Raw genomic sequence first — 21,220 nt, 5'->3', positions numbered from 1 at the left:
TTGCTCAACTTAGTACTTAAAAATTAAGCATTTTTCATATTTTAATAAAGTTCATCATTTTTCCTTTGATTTTGATTCCTTCTTGGTCATTTTTCATGCAGTCTTAGAACCTGGAATGCTAGAAACTAAATCTTCAACAACGTTAGGTAATGCAGTGAGTGACCTACCTTTGTTTCCTCTCTTCCTGACTGCTGGCATCTTTATTAAGCAGGCTCACAGTAATGGATTTGTTCATTAATGTTCATTTGTGTGTGACAGTTCCCTATTCTTTGGGAAGGAAATTTTAATTCTTGTAGTTCAAAAACTATATCTTGTTCTTAAAAACTTGCCTAACTTGAAATAATTTCGAATTCAAATCCATTTTACACATGTTACTGATTTGCAGATTTTTAAGTGCTAAGTGAAAAAGTTTTGTTTTGAATCATAGGCCAAATAAATTTTAGTTTTTATCCCTAGCAGCTTCCATTAATAAAAGTAACTTTTCTCATATTCCTGTTGAACATAATATATCTTCAAAAATTTTATGAGACTGTCTTCTCCAAGCTGTATAAAGTTCTTAGTTTTTCAAGTCAAAAGAGAAAAATAGAGAGCTCCCTTGAAGAGTTATTTATTAATATTTGGCAAAAAAAAAAAAAAAAAAGAAATCCCACAACTCCATTTTTCAAGAGCTCATTCAACTGGATAAATAATCAAAAACAGAAGGATACATGTCTGCAATAAATCAGAGGGCTTAAATATGCTTCTAAGATGCACATAGTATTGATGGTCAGTTTGTAGGGTCACTGTTCATATATTAACCAGCTGATTTTCTTTCTTCAGCTCCACCAAAGACCAAACGGCCAGGTCGTCGTCCCCGCCCTAAAACCACACCTAGTCCAGATGTGCCCAAGTCCAAACCTGGTAAATGTGCCATTCAGGGTTCCAGTTAACACAAAAAATGGAATATGGTGGTTTCTGACATAGTAGCTGCTGCTGCTGCTGCTAAGTCGCTTCAGTCGTGTCCGACTCTGTGCGACCCCATAGACGGCAGCCCACCAGGCTCCCCCGTCCCTGGGATTCTCCAGGCAAGAACACTGGAGTGGGTTGCCATTTCCTTCTCCAGTGCGTGAAAGTGAAAAGGGAAAGTGAAGTCGCTCAGTCGTGTCCGACTCTTAGCGATCCCATGGACTGCAGCCTACCAGGCTCCTCCGCCCATGGGATTTTCCAGGCAAGAGTACTGGAGTGGGGTGCCATTGACAAAGTAGCTACCTATACCTAAATGGAGAAGGGAATGGCAGCCCATCCCAGTATTCTTGCCTGGAAAATTTCATGGACAGAGGAGCCTGGCAGGCTATATAGTCCATGGAATATAGTCCAGGCTATGAAGTCCATGGGGTGGCAAGTCAGATATGACTGAGCAACTGTCATTCACTCACCACCTAAATAGCTGGGCTGCAGGAATCAGTGTAGTTTATTTTTATATTTAAGCATCTGTGCTTTCTACATTCACATTTTATGAATACATTTATATTTTTATTTGTAATTATTGAGTATACAGAGCAATAAGTTGGGCTTCTAAGTGGATCATTAAAGTAGGGCACCAGAAAAATATTGTACGAGATGTATATTCACGGCAGATGAGGTGTGGGAAAGCAATAGGGAGAAGAGGGGCAAATGGGAGAAATAGAAAGGAAAATTACACTTAGAAAAAGTACACAGTTTAAGTAAAGATGGAAGAGTCATGTTTCCTTCTCAAGATGCCGCTTCTTGACATAATGAGTGTTTTCGGTTTTTTGCCTCTGTAGCTCTGGAACCTGCAACGGTACCACCGGAACCCTTGGTGCCCACGATCGGTAATTTTCTCTCCCCCAATTCCTTTCCCGGGTTGTCACTTTTCTTTTCCTGCTCTCCACCCAGGCATGACTGAAGTTCTACACTGTGTCACAGTTTTGTTCCATGCGTTCCCTCCCCTTTTCTATTTGGGTCTGAAGAGCCTGAAGATAGACTTCTAAAAGAATTCTGTGTGCTTTTTCAGGGAAGGTCTGTGGTTTTGGTCACAACTTCCTGGTTTCCCACAAACCCTCTGTCCTTCCATCATGTGTCCTTGAGTTGAGAAAACCATCTGCTCTTTCTCAGGGACTTCTGTGCTCATCCTGGACTTGACAAGTGGCAATGCTTTATTCCAGTGTCGTGATTACCATTTCATTGCTTTATTCATTCAACTTGTAAGACTTTATCCCTTTCAGAAAGCTGCATGAAAAAATGGCTTCTTCAGCTTTTATATTTCTTTGAAGAATTTCTTTAGTATGTTTTGGTAACCAAAGACACATGCATTTTTCTTGGTCTCGGGTCCAAGATAAAAGTAGTATAGTCTTTATAACTTGAGAATATTAGAAGTCTCAAGTTGATTGTACTGTTTTCAGTCCTAATGTTGTTTGATTATAATTATTATAATTTCTCAGCATTCACAATAAATTTGTCACTGACTTACTTTAGAAAATTCCAGAAATAACCATGTAACACTGTGTATAATTTCAAGTATTTATGGATTATTTTCCTGGTTTCCTACTAAGCAAGTTTCAAATTTCTACCTTACTGTTTTTATACTGAAAAAAAAAAAACTATCAATTAAGAAACATAACTATTATACTTGTCATTTTAAAAATTACTTATACAAAAAAAGTAATTGTAGTTCTCCTTACTTTTGCTGAAAGACATATTTTGAACATTTCCTGAAGACTTTTTGGTTTCAGAAGAATTAGTAAGAATGGACACATTTCTCACCCTTTCCACCCCAGGAATTAATTTTGTTGTATAGTCACTAAATTTATATAATCTCTTTGCTCGAGCATGTGTCCTTAATTATGACACTTACAGCCATAACCATTATGCTAATTTTTAATACCTTTCTCTTAAGCATCGAAATGACCCCAAAGGCCTAAAACTACACGTAGACCAGATGTACCAGCCTGGGTAATCCCTACTTTCGGTACTAGGAAAGCAGTGTGTAAGTAACACTAATCACATTCACAGCTCTGCCATGACTCTAATTATAGCCCTTTTCTCTTCAGATTCAAAACCAGCAAAGCAATTACTTTCTAAACCCACAGCAAAACCAGATACGCCACCACCTACATCCGGTAAACATAATTTCCAATGCTTTGACTTAAGATGCTTTCTCTTTGGGGATGTTGCTGAGAATGCTTATAATTTGTCATGTTGTAAAGCATAGAAACCTAAATACAATGATTTCTTTGTTCATTCTTCTCAAAGTAGCCACACTGATGTGGCTACTTTGTTCATTTCATATGTTAAATGAACAACTCAATGTTTGGGAAATTAGTAAATTTTATAACAGATTGTCTGGGCATCCCCAGTGGCTCAGTGGTAAAGAATCCATTTGCCAAGCAAGAGACTTGGGTTCAATCCCTGGGTTGGGAAGATCCCCTGGAAAAGGAAATGCCAACCCACTCCAGTATTCTTGCCTGGGAAATCCTCTGGACAGAGGAGCCTGGCAGGCTACAGTCTATGAGGTTACAAAAGAATAGGACTCTATGACTTAGTGACTAAACAACAGACAAAATTTTACATCTGATTATCTAACAGATTCCATTTTTCTTAAAGCATTTTCAGGCTTTGTTTTCTCAATTTGTGTTTGTAATGAAAGCTTGTTTTTCTTCATCTGGAACATTTTCAAGAGTGGTTTCAGCAGCAACCTCTAGGGAGGCTGATCCTGTGTTCTTCCTTTACAATCACATGGAGACTGACTTTCTCTAAAATACCTTACATTTTAAATGGTACCTGTTAAATGATTTTCTACCAAATAAAAAGATACTCTGTAACAGTTCTGAAAATTCAATTGTTTTTCAATTGAAGTTTTCTCCCAAGATTCCAGTTTAGTAGAAAATTCTAATTTACTAAGAGAACATCTCTCATAATAAATAAGTCCATCAAGAAGGCAACTTATATCAACTTAGAATAAACCAGTTTCTGTATCCTATGAATTAAGCATCAGTGAGAACCTAAAAGTCTAGACTTCCTTGCTTTTGTTACTTATATCTGTTTATTTTTTTATGGTGCAGTTTTTGAGCCTGTTACATCTGAGACTGAAGCGCCATCCACAAGCATAGGTAACGATGGATGTCTTCCCTTTTGGTCATTGTTTCTCTGAACTCACCCCTCTCATCTCTGTCACTGTCTGTAGTGTCTTGTGTAAACAGTGGTCATTCATCCACATTTTCATTCATTCCCTAAAATTGTTTGCTATTTTCAACAGGAACCTTTTTCATATCATTAGGTATTCTTACATCTGCAGCTCAGCTTGTTACTCCTGAATGTGAATCGTGCTTTGATCACCTTCAGAGATAGATTGCTTGCAGCACTTGATATTGGCAAGAGTCACAAATGCTCTCTCTGTGCATCCTTCAAACCAGGACATTGTTGAAATCTCTGCTTTTATATGTGTATAATTTATGATGTGGGAGGGAAGCAATGAAAAAGCTGATTGGGGCTTGAAAAAGAATACGTAATCATCTCTTTCTTGCAGAAGTCCTTTCTTTTGTGATTTCATACTGTTCCATTGTAACTGGACCTTTCTTTTGATAAGTTCATCTTGTGGTATTGAATTCCAAACAAAACAGTAATTTTCCTTTTTTGTTTGAGGGCACTCAGCTTTGAATATTGTTTTGCCTTGTAGTCCTCCCTTTCCTTCACTTCTGGATACCATGTCTTCCATTAGTTCAGAAAATGTTTTCAGATGTGGCTTAAGATTACTCTAGGTTGTGTTACAGAGAATTGGTGATTAGACATTTTTGACTTTACATTTAATTTTCTGGACTTAATTTAAAATAGAGACACTGATTTAAAACCAAGGAGTCATAAATCTAAATTTTGTTTTGATGCATAATTCAATCATTACAGAATACTATAGAATTATAGGAATCCTGTTTATTCAGACAAAAAGTTATTACTTTCCAGACTTTTTTATTAATCATCTCTGTTTCTCACTTGAAGAGTTATCTCCCAAGTATCCATTTGAAATAAAAGGATAAATAAGGACAAGTTGCAAGAAAGAGTATCACCTTTATTGTGGAGAAAGAGCATAAGCTTATCTTTTGCCTATGTGTCACAGATATCCAATAAACAGACTGATTAAGAACATTTTAAATTCTCACTGCTGCCACTATTTCTCAAAAAAAATTTAGTAATGGTGGTGAAAACTGTCAAATACTAACACAAGTTTTCATAATGATTTTTAAGAGTAATTTAAAAATACGTAATTTAATTTAAAAATTTAAAATAAGTAATTTAAAAATTTTGTATCGGACAAAAGATTTTTTGGAGCCAAGATTCCAGTATAACTGTAATCATATAATTAAACCCCCCACAAAAAAACACTTTTCATTGGCCTCATAGAGAAGCAAAGTGTAAAGGGGTATAGTTATTTGTGAGATAAATGGGTACCAGAGTTCAGCTAGTTATTACAGAAAAAATACTGTTTTTCATAAATTCTTTTTAAACATTATAGGATTAAAAGGATTCATTTTCAAGATAATTTTCTTTCTTTTCCCACATTTCTTAAATCTCCATTGTTTATTGAATTGCTTTTGATCAGTTCCTGCCACAGACATTGAACCTGTAACTCTGAGAACTGAGGCTCCTCAGACAACATTAGGTAATGACCTTTTGTACCTTTTAAGCAAGAACATTTTCTGCTCATTGTCCACTCTATTCCATTATCATCTTGGTCAAAGAATTTTACAAGATTCTTTCATCATCCTTTTTTGTCACTCAACTATATTCTTCATTTTGAATGTATTGAAGATGTTTAAAATAGGTCACTTTGTTAGAATATAAGTCTGTATGAAGCTATCACCCATATTACCAGCTTTCCTAAAACTTTACAGAGCCTGTGGTTCTGCTGGATTCCAGATAAAGTTAGGAGTCTCTTCCCTATAAACAGGGCTTCCCAGGTGGCTAAGTGGTAAAGAATTTGCCTGCCAATGCAGCAGATGCAGGATACACGGGTTCAATCCCTGAGTCAGAAAGATCCTCTGGAGAAGGAAATGGCACCCACTCCAATATTCTTGCCTGGACAGAGGAGCCTGGCAGGCTTCAGTCCATGGTGTCTCAAAGAGTCGAACATGACTGAGCATGCATGCCTTATGAACATCAGATGTAATTCTATGGCCAGCAATGGAAAGTTGTTTTAAGATATGGTATATATGCCTAAACCAAGTAATTTCTAAGTATAATCCAAATTGATTTCTAAACCAACTAATTTCTAAATATAACATAAAGCAGGAGAGTCTGGGCCCCTCTGTAATGTGATATAGAAAGTTATATACTTCTGATTTCCCTTGGATCAGGGTCCTTTTTGAAAATTTGGTACCAGCAATAATAGTAAAGTTTTCAGATAATTAAAATAAGGTTATATGTTCTTTCTCAAAAGAACTGTCAGCAGACACCCCCACAAATTTTTTTGCATGTAGATGAAAAAATTTCAAACCAGAGATACAAATTTCTCAAGACTCAAGAAAATCTAGCACAATTCTAGAAAACCTACAGCCATGAATAATCCTTTCTCTCTGCAGTCATAAGACAGCATTAACCAGTTTCTTTTCTTCAGCTCCAAAAACATCACAAAGAACAAGAACACGTCGCCCACGTCCACGTCCCAAACATAAAACCACACCAAGACCTGAGACACCTCAGACCAAACTAGGTAAATATGTGGTTCCTGTGCCTGTGGACCCCTGTTAGGTGTGATACTGTGGTAGGAGCGTAATTACTCGCCGCCTAGTAACCCTGTGATCCTTCAGGATGGTGTCCAAGTTACAAATGTTCTAGTCAGGATGAGTTACTTCCTCATGCTTCTTAGGACCTTCTTGGTACCTTGTATTTTATTTGTTTCTCTTGCCATTCGATTACATTTTCTCTTTGACTCTGGCTCAGCAAAAACTTACCTAGTTGAGTATCTAACCTATTTAGTCCAGTTAATCTCTTATTTGATGAACCGCTACATTAGCACTGTGAGGAATAGTTTAGAAAAAACAAATGACTTGGCTTCATTGAGTGAGGATGCTGCTCTTGTGTGAAATTGTTCATAAATGGGTAGAAAGGAGTACGGGCAAAGCAACTTACTGAGTTTTACCAACTGTTAGACACAGTTTATTCTTAGAGAAGTGAAAGATCCATGGGCTGATGAGTGTAATGTGGACCTTGAAATGTGTATAGTTTGTAGATTTGTTGGAGGAATGAGGAGGAATACCATAAACAGAAGAAAGAAGGTACCATATTTGTGGGTGACAACAGAAAGATAGGACTTATAGGAGAACTTGATTGTGAGAAAGGAGGAAAGCAATGTTTACTTGGCTGCTGCTCAGAAATTGTGGACAGCGATGCTACTTTTTAGTGGGTCCATGAAGAGGACCTTGAATGCCTGACTTCAGTGACTGGATTTGAGCTACTTAACTGCAGGATACTCTCCTATCCTCCCTGGCTCAGCTCTTTTCTGTCCTGATAGCAGAGAGATGCATTGACATATTTTTCAGACTGAATGACCCTTTGTATCTTGCTCTTTTATAGGCCTTTGTTTGGACGGAGGTCTTGGCCTTTTTCCAAAGTGGACTCTCAACAAAAAAGAGCCTTGCCTGTTTTGATTATTCATTACCAATATATCAACAATTGCATCTATCATGACATAGATTCTAATTGTTTGTTTTCCAATATATAGTGTTTAAAATTATACTTTCACATTATTTTCTCATAATTGTTAACCATAATGTTATTAGACAGATACCTAAAGATATCTCTGAGCAGAGTCTTCTACTGTATTGTAAGGTAATATAAAAGCAACACTTGTAGGTAACTATATGGAGATTTTATAATATCATGTACCTTTGTACCCTCACCTCAGAACTTTAAAAATTTTGCTTTCTGGCAGTAGAACCAATGCTACTCTGGCAAAGTTCATTTTCAAGAGAGCTTGGTGACTTTTCTTACACGTTTAACATTTCATTATTATTATTTTGATCATTTCTTGCTACAGACTTTGAACCTATTACTCCTGGGACATCTTTAGGTAATGATCCTTTATACCCTTCAGAATGTGTTTTCTTTATTCGTTTTCATACTTATCTGTGGTGCAATAGAGATGATGATGTCATGATTTGTTGTCATCTTATTGCTGTATTCATCTTAAAATAGAAAAGGCCTTCTTTCTAACATTAATGTATATAAACTTTGAGACAGCTACTGACTCCATCTCCCAGCTTGTAATTGCATCACATCAATCTGAGTCTCTGTTTACACTGTGCTGTTTGTTAGAACTGGGGTCCAAATGTGATTTTCCATGTATCCTTTATTTAGACCACCAACAGAGTGTCAATTATTATACCTTGAAGTTTCTTTGAGCATTTTACTTTCTATAGTTCAAGATTTACATGATTTTTGTTTTATTTTACTAATGTTTCATCTAATTTTGTGTCATTTTTCTAGTAAATTATCAAGTGGAAAACTTGCCCAAACTTACTTGTTTTAAATTATAAAAGGATAGTACAGGATGGCCTGAACTTCTTACATACCATCACAGTTTAGCATGATTTCTCATTAGAGGTGGTTTCAAGGAAATGCTAATTCCTCATCTTCATTTCTTAAATATAACTGTTACATAATTTTTAATCTCTAGAGAATTCTCAGTTATAAAAGAAAACCTGTTAATCTGTTAAAGGAGAAAACTTCAAACTAAAGTAACAAAGTTTTCTCCACTCAAAGAAACTGGTAAATTTTAGAAAGCCTGAACCTGCTTAGATCATTCTATTCAGAGTTATTGAAGCCATCAGCACTATGTTAATCCTAGATTTTCTTCCTTCAGCTCCAACAACAACAACAACCAAGAGACCCCGTGGTCCACGTCCCAAACCTAAAACCACGCCCCATCCAGAAGCACCTCAGACTAAACTGGGTAAATATGTGATTTCTGGTTTAAGGAATCCAAACATTCTATCCCAGTTGGAACCCTGAATTCTGTGCACATAATTGGTACATGTCTTACATATCTCTTAAGAGTGGAAGCTACTCTTATTATTAATCTCTTCCACGTCCCCGTAACTGTATTAGCAACTGTGAGACACATCAGAAGTAGTAATTCTGTTCTGTTTCCCAATTATTTTGTAAACAAAAGCTGTTCCTGCATAAAAAGATAGAAAATAACATAAGGCAGTGTGTATACAAATATAAAATAATTTCTCAAAGAGTACAAATGCTATATGCTGGAAATGTAAATATTTGGAACAGAAAGAGATCCAGAATAATTAGGGGAAACATCAGAACAGAATTTGGATGAATGGAAGGTTGAGGAGACAAAGGCTGAAAACAGGAAATGTGCTGAATGAAGCTGGTGACCAGATAGAAGATGACTTTTTCATACATTCCCTTGACTGTACCCATAGAATGAACTAAAGGGGACCAGGATGTCTACTCAAAAGCTTAAATTTGATCCAGTTGGCTTCAGTGATCCCTATTTCTACACAGGACCATGCTTTTTCTGTTCTTAGAACTGAAGATAACCTAATTTAAAATGATATCACAAACTGAGAGGTTGTTCCTTTGTTTATTAAATGCCACTGTTTTCATTAAGGACTTAGTCTCTTAGGGGGTATGGTCTCAGCTTCTTTTTGGCTGTCTGTTCTGTGTGTGGTGGACAGACCTTGGTGTGACCCCCTACTCCACACTGCCTCCACCTCTCACCTCCCACCCCTATAATTCCTGCCTTTTATGTTAACTTTCTGTGTAATCCATCCTTTCCCTCCCTCTCCCCCCCTCAAAGCATTGTTTTTACTGGTAAGATGAACTTTCTGACATTTCATGCATTCACAAAAATCTCTTTGATTTCTTTTATTAATTTTGATCAGTTCCTGCCACAATCCCTGAACCAGTCAGTCTTAGGACCGAAGCTCCAGGAACAATAGTAGGTAATGATCCACTATGTCCATCAGCATCTGCTTCTGCTCATTTGAAGCCGATTTCATCACCATCATAACCTCAGCTTCTCCTGCTTCACAAGACTCTTGTCATTCTCTATTGTAATTCAATTATTTCTTAATATATTGGAGTCTTAAAACAATTCATTTGGTACTGAGACAGTCAAGTATGAACTTAGCGTAGTATATATATGCTTAAGGCAATGGGTTTGAATTTGTAGCATCTCATCCCCATGTAACCTTTTAATCACATTCTGTGTTACTGAGTTTCAAACACAATAAGTGGGGTTGCAAGTGGGGTGTCTGTCCTTGATTTAAGTGAGTACATTGTCACAACTGTTATGGTGTGATGTAATTCTTGCCCAGATCTAAATTTTTACATTTTTATGACCTGTGTGACTTTATGTTGTCATTTTAGGCAATGATATGGTCTTTTTTTCAGTAAGGAGTGAAATAGAAAATATACCCAAGGCCAGTAAATTGAAATTATGTGTCCCATCATTAGTATAAAGTCACCCTACCCCTCTCCCACCATCACCATAATACAGTAGGTTTTTGGAACTTTTTTTCATTTGGAAATCACTTTTGAGGATCTCCTTGATATATCAACTAATATTTCTATGTGATTTTTGTTTTTCATAGTAATATAACTGATAAATAGAGGCAATAATCAAAATAGTGACAAATATTTCAAAGTCAAAAGAAAAATTTCCTGAAACTCTATAGCAAGTATAATCCTATCCACAGCTTCTGGAACTCAAACCACTCTACTAACCTGAAGTTTTCTTCCTTTAGTTCCCAAAGTGCCTCAATGAATTCATCATCCCCATCCCAAATCTAAAACCACACTGAGTCCTGAAGCACCTCAGGACTCAGGTAAATGTGTTGATTCTGGTTGAGGAATCCTGGGGCCCGTCCCTGTGGAGTCTAGAGAAAGTGAAAGGACAAGTTGGGATCAGCGGCCACTTTCACCCCCACAGTAGGCAAGCGGAGCATAGCTGGATGGATCTTAGGTGGTAGCTGAATCCCTTCCTTTTTGTAAATTAGAATCTTCTCTCTAAATGTCTGTTTCATTGGCTTATCATTCGATGCTATTCATCCTTTATGTATTGAATGTGTGTAGTGGACTGAAACAGCTGTGCAACAAACATATACTTGGGCAAATAGATTATTTCTTGGTAACTGTCTAGCTTGTATACGCCATAGTACAGATCCAGGCAGGAGTTGATAGTATTTTCTATAAAGAACAACTTAGTAAATACTGGGGGCTTTGTGGCCCCAGTAGTCTCTGTTATCTATTTTCCTTTTTCTTACAACCACTTAAAGAAGGAAACGGGCTGTATGAAAGCGAGCTATGGGCGATTTGGCCTGTGGCCGTAGTTTGTCAACGTGTCGCTTCAGTCGTGTCCGACTCTGTGCGACCCCATAGACGGCAGCCCACCAGGCTTCCCTGTCCCTGGGATTCTCCAGGAAAGAACACTGGAGTGGGTTGCATTTCCTTTTCCAATGCATGAAAGTGAAAAGTGAAAGTGAAGTCGCTCAGTCGTGTCCGACTCTAGCGACCCCATGGACTGCAGCCTACCAAGCTCCTCTGTCCATGGGATTTTCTAGGCAAAAGTATTGGAGTGGGGTGCCATTGCCTTCTCCGAATTTAAAGAAACAATCAGAGTAGACCAGAGTAGTTAAGAAGGACTTGAGCACTCAAACTGTTATGGATTTGGATGACTAGGGAGCAGGGAACAAAGAAGTTCAGAAAAGCAGGATATGTAGGGACCAGTGAGAGGAGACAGAGGCTTCTCTGTCAGGCTTCTAAGTGTGGATCAGAACATTATACAGAAGCTGCTGTTATACTGAATGGGCTCATAGGGCCAGTTGAAAAGACTTTTTCACTGCTGGGCTTAGGAGTTTGAGTTTCATGTAGGAATCATCAGTATGGGAGGCTTTCCCCGGGCACATGATAAAAGGATACAGCTAAACCACAGACTGAATGGCTGCCCTTTATCTTGCTCTCTTAAGTACTCCAGTTGGGCAAAGCTTGTGCTTTCTTTCCAAAGATCAGTTTTAGCAAGATGGGCATGGTCTACTTTGGTACCTAGACTAGGATCATCACAGAATGAGAAATTTCACAGGCACTTTTCAGGGACAGTTACCTGATTATAAAGACAATCCTTCCTGAGTGATAAACTGGTACCTGAGTGCTGGGAAAGATGGAAGGCAGGAGAAGAAAGGGGCAACAGAGAATGAGATGGTTGGATGGCATCATCGACTCAATGGACATGAGTTTGGGTGAACTCCGGGAGTTGGTGATGGACAGGAAGGCCTGGCATGCTGCAGTCCATGGGGTCGCAAAGAGTCGGACTTGACAGAGTGACTGAACTGAACTGAGTGCAGATAAATCATATCCCTGTGAGACTGTATAAATGTTTAACATTTCTTTTTTATTGTTATTTTTGGTCAGTTCCTGCTATAGTCTTTGAACCAGTTACTCCTATAAAAGAGGCTCCGGAGACAGCATTCGGTAATGCCACTTTCAGCCCTTTAGCAAGAGCTTTCCCTACTCATTGCCAAACTTCTGCTCATTCCACTCTGTTGTCATTTAGTTACATTCTTTATCTTGTGAGAAAAACATGCATAAAGCAAGTTACCTCTGGTTCTAAAGAGAGCCATGCCTGGATCTAGTTTGGGATATCTTCCTATCCTGTAACATATTTAAATTTTTCTTCATACCAGTTTATGTTTTTAGTTCAACCAGAGTTCTCTGTTAAGGTAAATTTCATGTATTTATTAGAGTGCCTGATCCTGATCTATGCTACCAGGCTGTGACACGGAAGTTCCTTTATACATCCTTTGTACACCTGCCTTTTTTATCTGCCTGTTTTGTTGTTGTTTTAACATTTGTGTGATATGTTTGTAGTGAATTGTCTACCAGGTAACGTGATCAAGGCTAATAAGTCTAAATAGTAAGCCTCATCCTTAAGTTGAATCTGACTCCCCCTTACTCTCCACCATAGTTTAGAAATGACTCAATCTTTTTAATGCAGTCTAGGAGAATGTGATAAAAATACTTATTACCTTCATTTTATGTATCAGCTTTTCCCCCAAAGTATCATCAATAACAAAGGAAGATATACACATAGTCAGGGCAAAATTTTCACCCTAGACATATCCGTTTCTTGAAACTGAAGAAAATCTATCAAGCTTTGGAAAACTTGAAGGTTTTTTCAAAAACCTGTGATTTTCAGAAGCATAAGCTTTAAAGTAACAAGTTTATCTTTTTCTACTTCCCAAAACATCCCAATAGACACGTCATTCACAATACAAACTTAAAACTACTTCATGTCCAGATGCAGTGGAGGTTATACCAGACAAAAGCAAAACAAAAGGGTTCTTGACTTAAGGAGTGTGGTAGCCTGCCACTGATTGAAAATGGAAACCTATTTACCTCCTAGTGAGGAAACTATCAAGAGTCCTTGTGCCTTCAGAGCTGGCGAGGAGTTCTTGTTCGGAAAATACATAATCTTCTCTCCAAGTCTGAGTAGTAAGAGACAGGTTTGCTTCTCAGTCTACAGGCTAGTTAAGCACAAACATTTTTCCTATGTGAACATCCTAGAGAATGAGAACAGTGCAGAGTGTTTTTTCAAATTCAAGATTTTTCTGAGGTATACAAACATTAAATATAGATTTGTTATAGCGAGGCTTTTTTAACGGGCAGTGTGTAATCCAAAATAGGTACTTTGGATCTATAGTTCTTCCCTAGTTGTTGGTGGAGGGAACCCAAATTCTTTCATCTCATACTTGCATGGAAGACCTTTAAAAAGTTAAAAATCAACGTGGGCTTCAGTAGAGCAGAGAAGGAGTTTGGGTCTTGATGTCACATTACAATTTGCACAATTGGGTAAGTGAGAGTGAACAAAGATGAAAAAAAGGATATGCATAGAGGCAACCAGAGGGAGCAGAGATCCTGCTTTCTCTATAAGGCAAATAAAGCATTTTTGTTGGGGATGATGCACTTGAACAACACCATGCGAGGTTGGCTAAGACTAGTATTGTTCTTAATGAGCATCATAATATCTCTTCTTTCCACACTTGGATAGTTTTCCCTGTGCTGAGAGTGGACAGGTGCTTTACTGGATCCATGGACTAAGCAGCTTTCCCTTATTGAGTCTTCTTCTTTGGACAGACGTCACAAGATCTTTCCAGAACTGAGTTCTCATCAATATTATCAGAGCCATTTTGGGCTATTTGTCTAATGGTTGCTTGGTTATTTAGGAACTTTTTCTGCAACCATAATTTGATAACATAGTAGACAGTTTCTTTATTCAGCGTCCACAAAAGTACAGGTTAGTTTTTCACAGGCTTTTTGAGGGTTGTTAGAAACGTATTTACTAAATACCTAAGACTGTCCTAAAGGCTACCAGAGCAGATGCAGATAATCAAGCACTAATTACAAGAACTGTTTCCCTCTGGTGCTGCTAAACAGAGACCAAATGTAATGGCTATCTCATGAGATGAAGAAGTCCCTAACTACAGTTTGGCCAAGTGTGAGCACAGCAACTGATTTCCCTTTCTGTTAGTCTGCTGGGGCTGCCATAACAAAATACCACAGACTAGGTGGCTTAGACAACAGCTCTTGAGACAGGAAGTCTAAGGTCAAGGCGTCAGCGGGTTTAATATGTCCCAGAGCCTTTCTCTTTGGCTTGTGTCTTCATATGGGCTTCTCTGTGTGTGAAAGCTTCCCTGCGTCTCTCCCTCTTCTTATAAGGACAGCAGTCCTTCTGGCTTCTGGTCCCATTCTTATGACCTCATTTAAGCTTAACTAAATTGTTAAAGGCCCTAGCTCCAAACATAGTCACACTAGGTTTTAGGACCTCAACATATGAATTTTGAGGGGATACAATTCAGTCCATAACACCCTTCATTCAGAAATTTTAAAAAGTATTCTAGAGATAGTATTACACTGACAAGATTCATTTTGGCATGCATGTTGTAGCTATTCATACTTTATTTAAAAAAAAAAAAACAAACCTCTCTTTTGTTTGTTACTTCAGTTCCTGTTACAGACCTTGAACCTGTTACTTTTTCAGCTGAGACATCTGGGACCACACTAGGTAATGACGCTGCGCCATTCCCCTAGTGCTGTTGCTGCTCCTTGTGCAGTCCATTCAGTCTCCATCCCCATCATCTGCTTTTCTTCTTTCACAAAATGACATCATCATCCTCTACTGCAATTCAATCCGTCATCTGAAGAGTGCCGAAGCCTCTTTAAAAAAGTGTCCCGTCGTTTTTATGAGAGCAGGCGTGTGCCTAGTTCAAAAGATTTACCTGCCATATGGTGCATTTGAAATTATCACATTGATTTGTGCTTTGTTGAGCAGTATTCTGTGTTAAGTGAAAGTGAAGTCGCTCAGTTGTGTCCGACTCTTTGCGACCCCATAGACTGTAGCCTACCAGGCTCCTCTGTCCATGGGATTTTCCAGGCAATAGTACTGGAGTGGATTGCCATTTCCTTCTCCAGGGATCTTCCCAACCCAGGGCTTGAACCCAGGTCTCCTGCATTGTAGACAGACGCTTTACCATCTGAGCCACCAGGGAAGTTCTGTGTTAAAGCTGAGTTGAAAACAAATTTGGATCTCTTTTTTCTCCAGGCTGATGAGCAATAACAACTACTCTTAAGTTCCTTTGCACATCTTCTACATTTCTAGATTTTTTAAAAAAAACTATTTGCATGGTATGTTTGCTTCTTTGTTGATGTTTTAAGTAATGATGTGTTTTATTACCAATTTGACAAATAGGAAGTTTTCCAAATCTGAAATTTTAATTGTAAACCTTTTCCTTAGTGTGACCCTAACCTCCCCTTCCCTTGCACCAGAATTGAGTCTTCCTTCTCATTTTTCCCTCAGAGAGGGACTAATGTGAGTATCTGATTACAAGTGCTAATTTTCATGCCTTGAATAAGTAACTTGACCCTCAATGATGCGTTGGCATAAAAAGAGTGAAAATTTTAGACTACAGTTTCATAGAACTTTTAAAAATCTAACAGGTTTTGGAAAAACCTCTCCTCAGTACCCAGAGCCATAAGATATAGAATAACATAAGTCTTTTCTTCCTTTAGCTACTACCAAAAGATCACAAAGACCTCGTCGTCCACGTCCCAGACTTAAAACCACACGAGGCCCTCAAGTACCTCAGACAAAACTGGGTAAATGTGCAATTTGTTGGTTTAAGGGTGAGCCCTAGTAGCCTGTCCCAATGGGGACCCAAAACTCTTACTCTTTCTAAGTATGAAGTTATGAGACAGCATTAGTAATATCTCCTCTATCACATATCGAGGAGAACATGACTGTGTAAGATACAGTTGGTGCCAGAATACCTAATTCTTTCTATGTGAGAGTCATCTTTGATATACGTTTAGTAAGTTTTTACTATAAAATTCCACTCAGATCTTAAAGATAAAACTTATTTAGCAGAGTCAGTATATTCCTTCAAGTAAATAAACAAATTGAAAGCAGCTTGCAAATTCCTGGATCAATAGTAGCAACTGTGGGTGATAGGCCACCTGTGGGAGACTTATTTTACTTCTAAAACAGTAAAGTCAAGCATATGTTTTGATGAGACAAAGGAAAAAATCAAGGTGGACTGGACTTGGCCCTTGGCCCTTAAGGTTTGGGCCCACTACAGGATTTGGATATGTGGAGGGAAACATGAACCAAGACAGAAGGACCAGGCACGTGGTGGAGGTGGCAGAGGTGGGATGGGGAGTTGCCTAGAACAGACTGTCCTACTTCTTAGTGGTCCAAACATGGCTACTGATGATGCTACATTAGGATGGATCCATCCAGCCAATTGAAAGAGGATTTTGAGAACTTGATTCAGGAGCTTAGATTTGAAAGATGTCAACAGTCTTTGATTTCCATTTTTTTCCGGGCTTAGGCCAGAAAGATGCTCTACCGAATATTACAGACTGAGTGACCACCATATCCTGCTCTTTTATGTGTCATGATTTGAACAGAGATCTCTGACTCTTTCCATAGCTGAGCTCTTGGCAGGACCAACACCATCCACTTCCATGATTAATTTTTATATCTATTTCAAATGTACACACCATCTATTATATCCATGTTAATCTAAACATAGGATGTGCTCCTTTTCAGCTTCCACTGAAGTGCAGGTTGATCAGATTACTTTAAAGACAGTTTTTTTTTTCTCATTTTATATTAGGTAAATGCCTGAAAATATTTTCTAGTGCAGAGTTTTCCATATTGATTAGAATCCATTAGTTAAAACCTAGGAGAATTTCATGTTGACTCAAGATAGTTCAAGGCTAAGCCTAAGACTGACCATAACTATTGCTTGGCCGAAGAACAGTCATCTGCTCTTTCTGTTTTTTTTTGTTTGTTTGTGGAAGGAATGATACACAAGCAAATCTTGTTGGGGTGTAAATGTTCTAACTTTTCATATATTTTTAAATCTCTTTGCTTTACTGTATTATTTTTTGGTCAGTTCCTGCTACAATCCTTGAACCCGTCACTCTTAGAACAGAGGCCCCCGGAACAACATTAGGTAATGATACACCATGTTTTCAACAAGCCTTATCCTGCTTATTGTTGGGCTCAGAGTTTCATCTTGCTCCGTGTGATAGTAGTTTTATTCTTTGTGGCCATTTATCTACATTCTTCTTAAAATTATGAAAACTCTTAAATTATCCATTGTTTTTAATAGAATTAGCCACAGATGAGCCTACTTTAAGATATTTGCTGGGTAACTTGTTTGAAATTGTGTCATTCTGTGTTTTGTTCAAGCGGTGCTTGTGGTTAAAAACTGGTTTTCAAACACATCACAGATCTGTTTCTTGTCTAGACAGATAAAGCTATCAACAACTACTCTCACAGGGCCAAGAGGATCCATTCTTGGCACATCTACATTTCTACCCTTTTTCTATTTCCTTAGTATTTTGTTGTTTTGTTTCCATTTAGGTACTAACGTGTTCTTATTTTAATAGTTACATAGAACATGTACCAGAGATTGAAAGATTAAATTATAAACCTCACATTTAGTTTAACTGTCCTTCATTATCTATTGAAATTTAGCAACAGTCCTTAACCTTTTTGTTGCCCAACCACACTGCTCTATGAGAGTTTGATTATAATTACTAATCTTTATTTCTTATATTAAAACTGATTTTTGTCTTCAAAAAAATCTTCTATGATAAAAGAAGATAGAAAAGGAATTTATGTATGTGACAAAAATCTCAAACTAAAAAGGTAAATATCTAATAATATCAAATAAGATGTAGAAAATCTAGAGTCATGTTTTTGCTTCCCATAGGTTCCAGAACCCTCGGTAATGTTGTTATGTAATAACCCAAGAATTTCTTCCTTCAGCTTCTAAAACATCACAACAGACAATTCATCCACATCCCAGAACAAAAACCACACCAAGTGCTGAAGCACCTGAGTCAAAACCAGGTAAAAGTTTTCATGGCTTAGAGTTCCAACAACCTAACCCAACAGGGTGACGAGTCATCTTAGTTGTTGGGAGTAACCAGTATGCCCCCAGAGACTAAAGATACTGCAGTATTGAGTTGCAGTTCCTACTGTAGAGTTGGCGAGAAAAGCATAGTAGGGGGAGATTTGTATGGCAGCCTAATGCCTCATACTTCCTCTGTAAAAATCTCTGTTGCTGTACATTTTATTAACTGCCACTTATCTTTTGAAAATAAAGCTTCTCTAGAAAAATTAGGCATATTCAGTTCAAATTGATAAACACTAAGTGGTCAGGAAGATCCCCTGGAGAAGGAAATGGCACCCCACTCCAGTATTCGTGCCTGGAGAATCCCATGGACGGAGGAGCCTGGTGGGCTACAGTCCACGGGGTCGCAAAGAGTCAGACACGACTGAGCGACTTCACTTTCACTTTCACTTTCAAGTGCCTTCAGTAGCCTCCAAAGGTGCTATTGTATCAGATGTGAAAGATGTGTTTTTAGTCCTAAAACCTGTAAGACATTTAAAAACAAAAGCCTTTCCTAAGTAAATAAAATAGAAGATGGCAATATACACATCTATGAAAATATAAGATTGGTATTGTGTGCTATCAACAAGATGTGCTAGGTACATAAATCTTCAGGTCAGGGAAAGATTAATTGAGAAAGAATGAAGCCTTACTTATTTGACTAAGTATAAACATAATGCTAGATTTCTGATTTATATTCACTTAAAACTTTGATATAGCTCCCTTTACTCTGGAATCTAGTATTACTAACTAGGTTACTGCTTAAAGTCTAGAGAGCTTATTGTTTTAGTGATTTTAAAAAATTTGAGGCTTGAAACTTCTAATCCAATTCTGAGAATATAAAGAAATACTATGATACTATGTTGTTTAAAAAACACAGGAAATTAATATGTGATGCAATATTATTAACTGAAGTACAGATTTTGTTCCAGTTTCACAAAATTTTATGCTAGTGTCCAGTATTTGTTTTCATACCTTATTCAGCTTTCCACATTGTATTTAGCTGCATTGAGCAGCTTCAGCTGCGTGCAACAAATTCTGATAAATTCTCTTTTCATTTTTATTCTGTTAAAAATGTTTTCTGCTTTTCCTTGTTATGGCTTCTTAGATACAGCCATAATTTTTAAGTAGACATTTAATTTCCAAATATTTGGAGCTTTTAAAGTATGTTTGATATAAATTTCTCATTTTGATATTAATTTCTAATTTAAATGCATTCTTTTCTGCAAAAAAATAAAAAGTGGTGATACTTGTTGCCTTGAGCTTAACAATCATATATTGATATATATGTATATATATTAGCAATCATTATGTGTATATATTATGAAAGAAAGAAAGTGAAGTCACTCAGTCGTGTCCAACTCTTTTCGACCCCATGGACTGTAGCCCACAAGGCTCCTCTGTCCATGGGATTTTCCAGGCAAGAGTACTGGAGTGGGTTGCCGTTTCCTTCTCCAGGGGATCTTCCTGACCCAGGGATCGAACCCGGATCTCCCACATAATATGTATATATTATAAATAATTTTAAAAATATATATAGTCAATGTTATAAAGTTTTTCATGTCAGTTTCTACCATTTATATTATCCATATTATATTGTTTATATATATTATATATTATCTATAAATATCTGTTTTGTTACTATTCTTTTTATTATGAAAATAGCAAATATAGGAAAAAATGCATGAATCATATGCATCTACTAATGATTATAAAAGTTATATGTACAATTTAATAAATAATTAAAATAGAAAAAGTAAAAACAAGAGGTAACCTTTGAAAAAAGGAGGTAACCTTTTTGCTTTAAGAAAGCATTCATTAGAGAGGAAAAAAGAACAGCAGAAAGGAGGGTCAAAGACAAAGTGAAAAAGTACATGATGGGAAAATTCAAATGTCTGTAATGACCACGTGTATATTGTAAACGAGCAAAAAGGACTAAAAATGAGACAGTATAGGAGTAGAGACTGAGGCAAACAGGAAAATTCCTTCCTCATCCACACAGTTCAGCTATGACTTAGTTTTGCTATTTATTGCCATGCAGACTGTTTCTAGACTTTCCAATTTCTTTAGGGTGTTTCCAAAGTTTTAGTTTTTTAAGTAAAATATCCCAGTTTTCAAACACCACATAGGTCAGGCAAAGCACTTTTACTCATCAGATTTAGACTGTGCACTGTTGACGTGTAACTATCTCATTCTTGTTACAAATGAAATTTAGGGACTTGTGATTGTGGAAAACAGCAATTACACTGTGAGCTGAAGGTTGAAATCTGACTGTGGGGAACTTCACCTTAAAAGCCTTAACTATTTTCCTCTGCAGTTTCCAGAGAGGTTAATAAAAGATTTATGTGGATTGAAAAGTTATATAAAAATTTATTTTAGTTATTCCAAAATTTACTCTGGTTTTGAAAGTTTCCAAGAAGTCACTGTTTCTTCTCTATGGGACAAAGAAAAAGATTTTATCAGTATTGCTGATTTTGTGGGATAACAATAGTTCAGGGGCAATGACAACAAAAGCTGGAATGTGCCCAAAATAAATAAAGAAAGTAGAACTTTGAAATCATCGTGGGACAAAGATGAGTAGAAAGATGGAAAAGAATAAAATCAGAAAGAGTGGATATAAGTAGAGACCAACCAAAGGAGAAAGTCTAACTGTAATATAATACAAAGGATATCTGATTTCAAGGTGGTACTCAAAGCTTTTCTAGATCTTGGTTGATCCACATCGGACTCCCAAGGTAGAGATTTTTAGG

General features: G+C 37.3%; 1 protein-coding gene across 50 annotated transcripts in view; it reads left to right on the top strand.

Annotated features, from left to right (window-relative positions):
• The window catches only part of LOC102400543 (ABI family member 3 binding protein), a 295,359-nt gene that overhangs the window by 171,047 nt on the left and 103,092 nt on the right, over window positions 1–21,220 (top strand). For 32 of the 50 annotated variants that reach the window (XM_044941166.2, XM_044941140.2, XM_044941123.2 and 29 more), the window contains 14 exons: window positions 820–900; window positions 1,785–1,832; window positions 3,051–3,119; window positions 4,062–4,109; window positions 5,594–5,653; window positions 6,608–6,703; window positions 8,030–8,062; window positions 8,855–8,944; window positions 9,894–9,953; window positions 12,421–12,480; window positions 15,011–15,070; window positions 16,075–16,161; window positions 17,463–17,522; window positions 18,344–18,427. In XM_044941166.2, coding sequence (XP_044797101.2) covers window positions 820–900; window positions 1,785–1,832; window positions 3,051–3,119; window positions 4,062–4,109; window positions 5,594–5,653; window positions 6,608–6,703; window positions 8,030–8,062; window positions 8,855–8,944; window positions 9,894–9,953; window positions 12,421–12,480; window positions 15,011–15,070; window positions 16,075–16,161; window positions 17,463–17,522; window positions 18,344–18,427 — 936 coding nt within the window. The remainder of the gene's footprint in view (window positions 1–819; window positions 901–1,784; window positions 1,833–3,050; window positions 3,120–4,061; window positions 4,110–5,593; window positions 5,654–6,607; window positions 6,704–8,029; window positions 8,063–8,854; window positions 8,945–9,893; window positions 9,954–12,420; window positions 12,481–15,010; window positions 15,071–16,074; window positions 16,162–17,462; window positions 17,523–18,343; window positions 18,428–21,220) is intronic. The other 18 variants (XM_044941072.2, XM_044941020.2, XM_044941145.2 and 15 more) reach the window with 13 other exon arrangements.

The sequence above is a fragment of the Bubalus bubalis genome, chromosome 1 (genome assembly GCF_019923935.1).
Source record: "Bubalus bubalis isolate 160015118507 breed Murrah chromosome 1, NDDB_SH_1, whole genome shotgun sequence".
Lineage (NCBI taxonomy): Eukaryota > Metazoa > Chordata > Mammalia > Artiodactyla > Bovidae > Bubalus > Bubalus bubalis.
The sequence above is the reverse complement of the archived record's forward strand: the minus strand, read 5'-3'. Positions and strand labels throughout refer to the sequence as shown.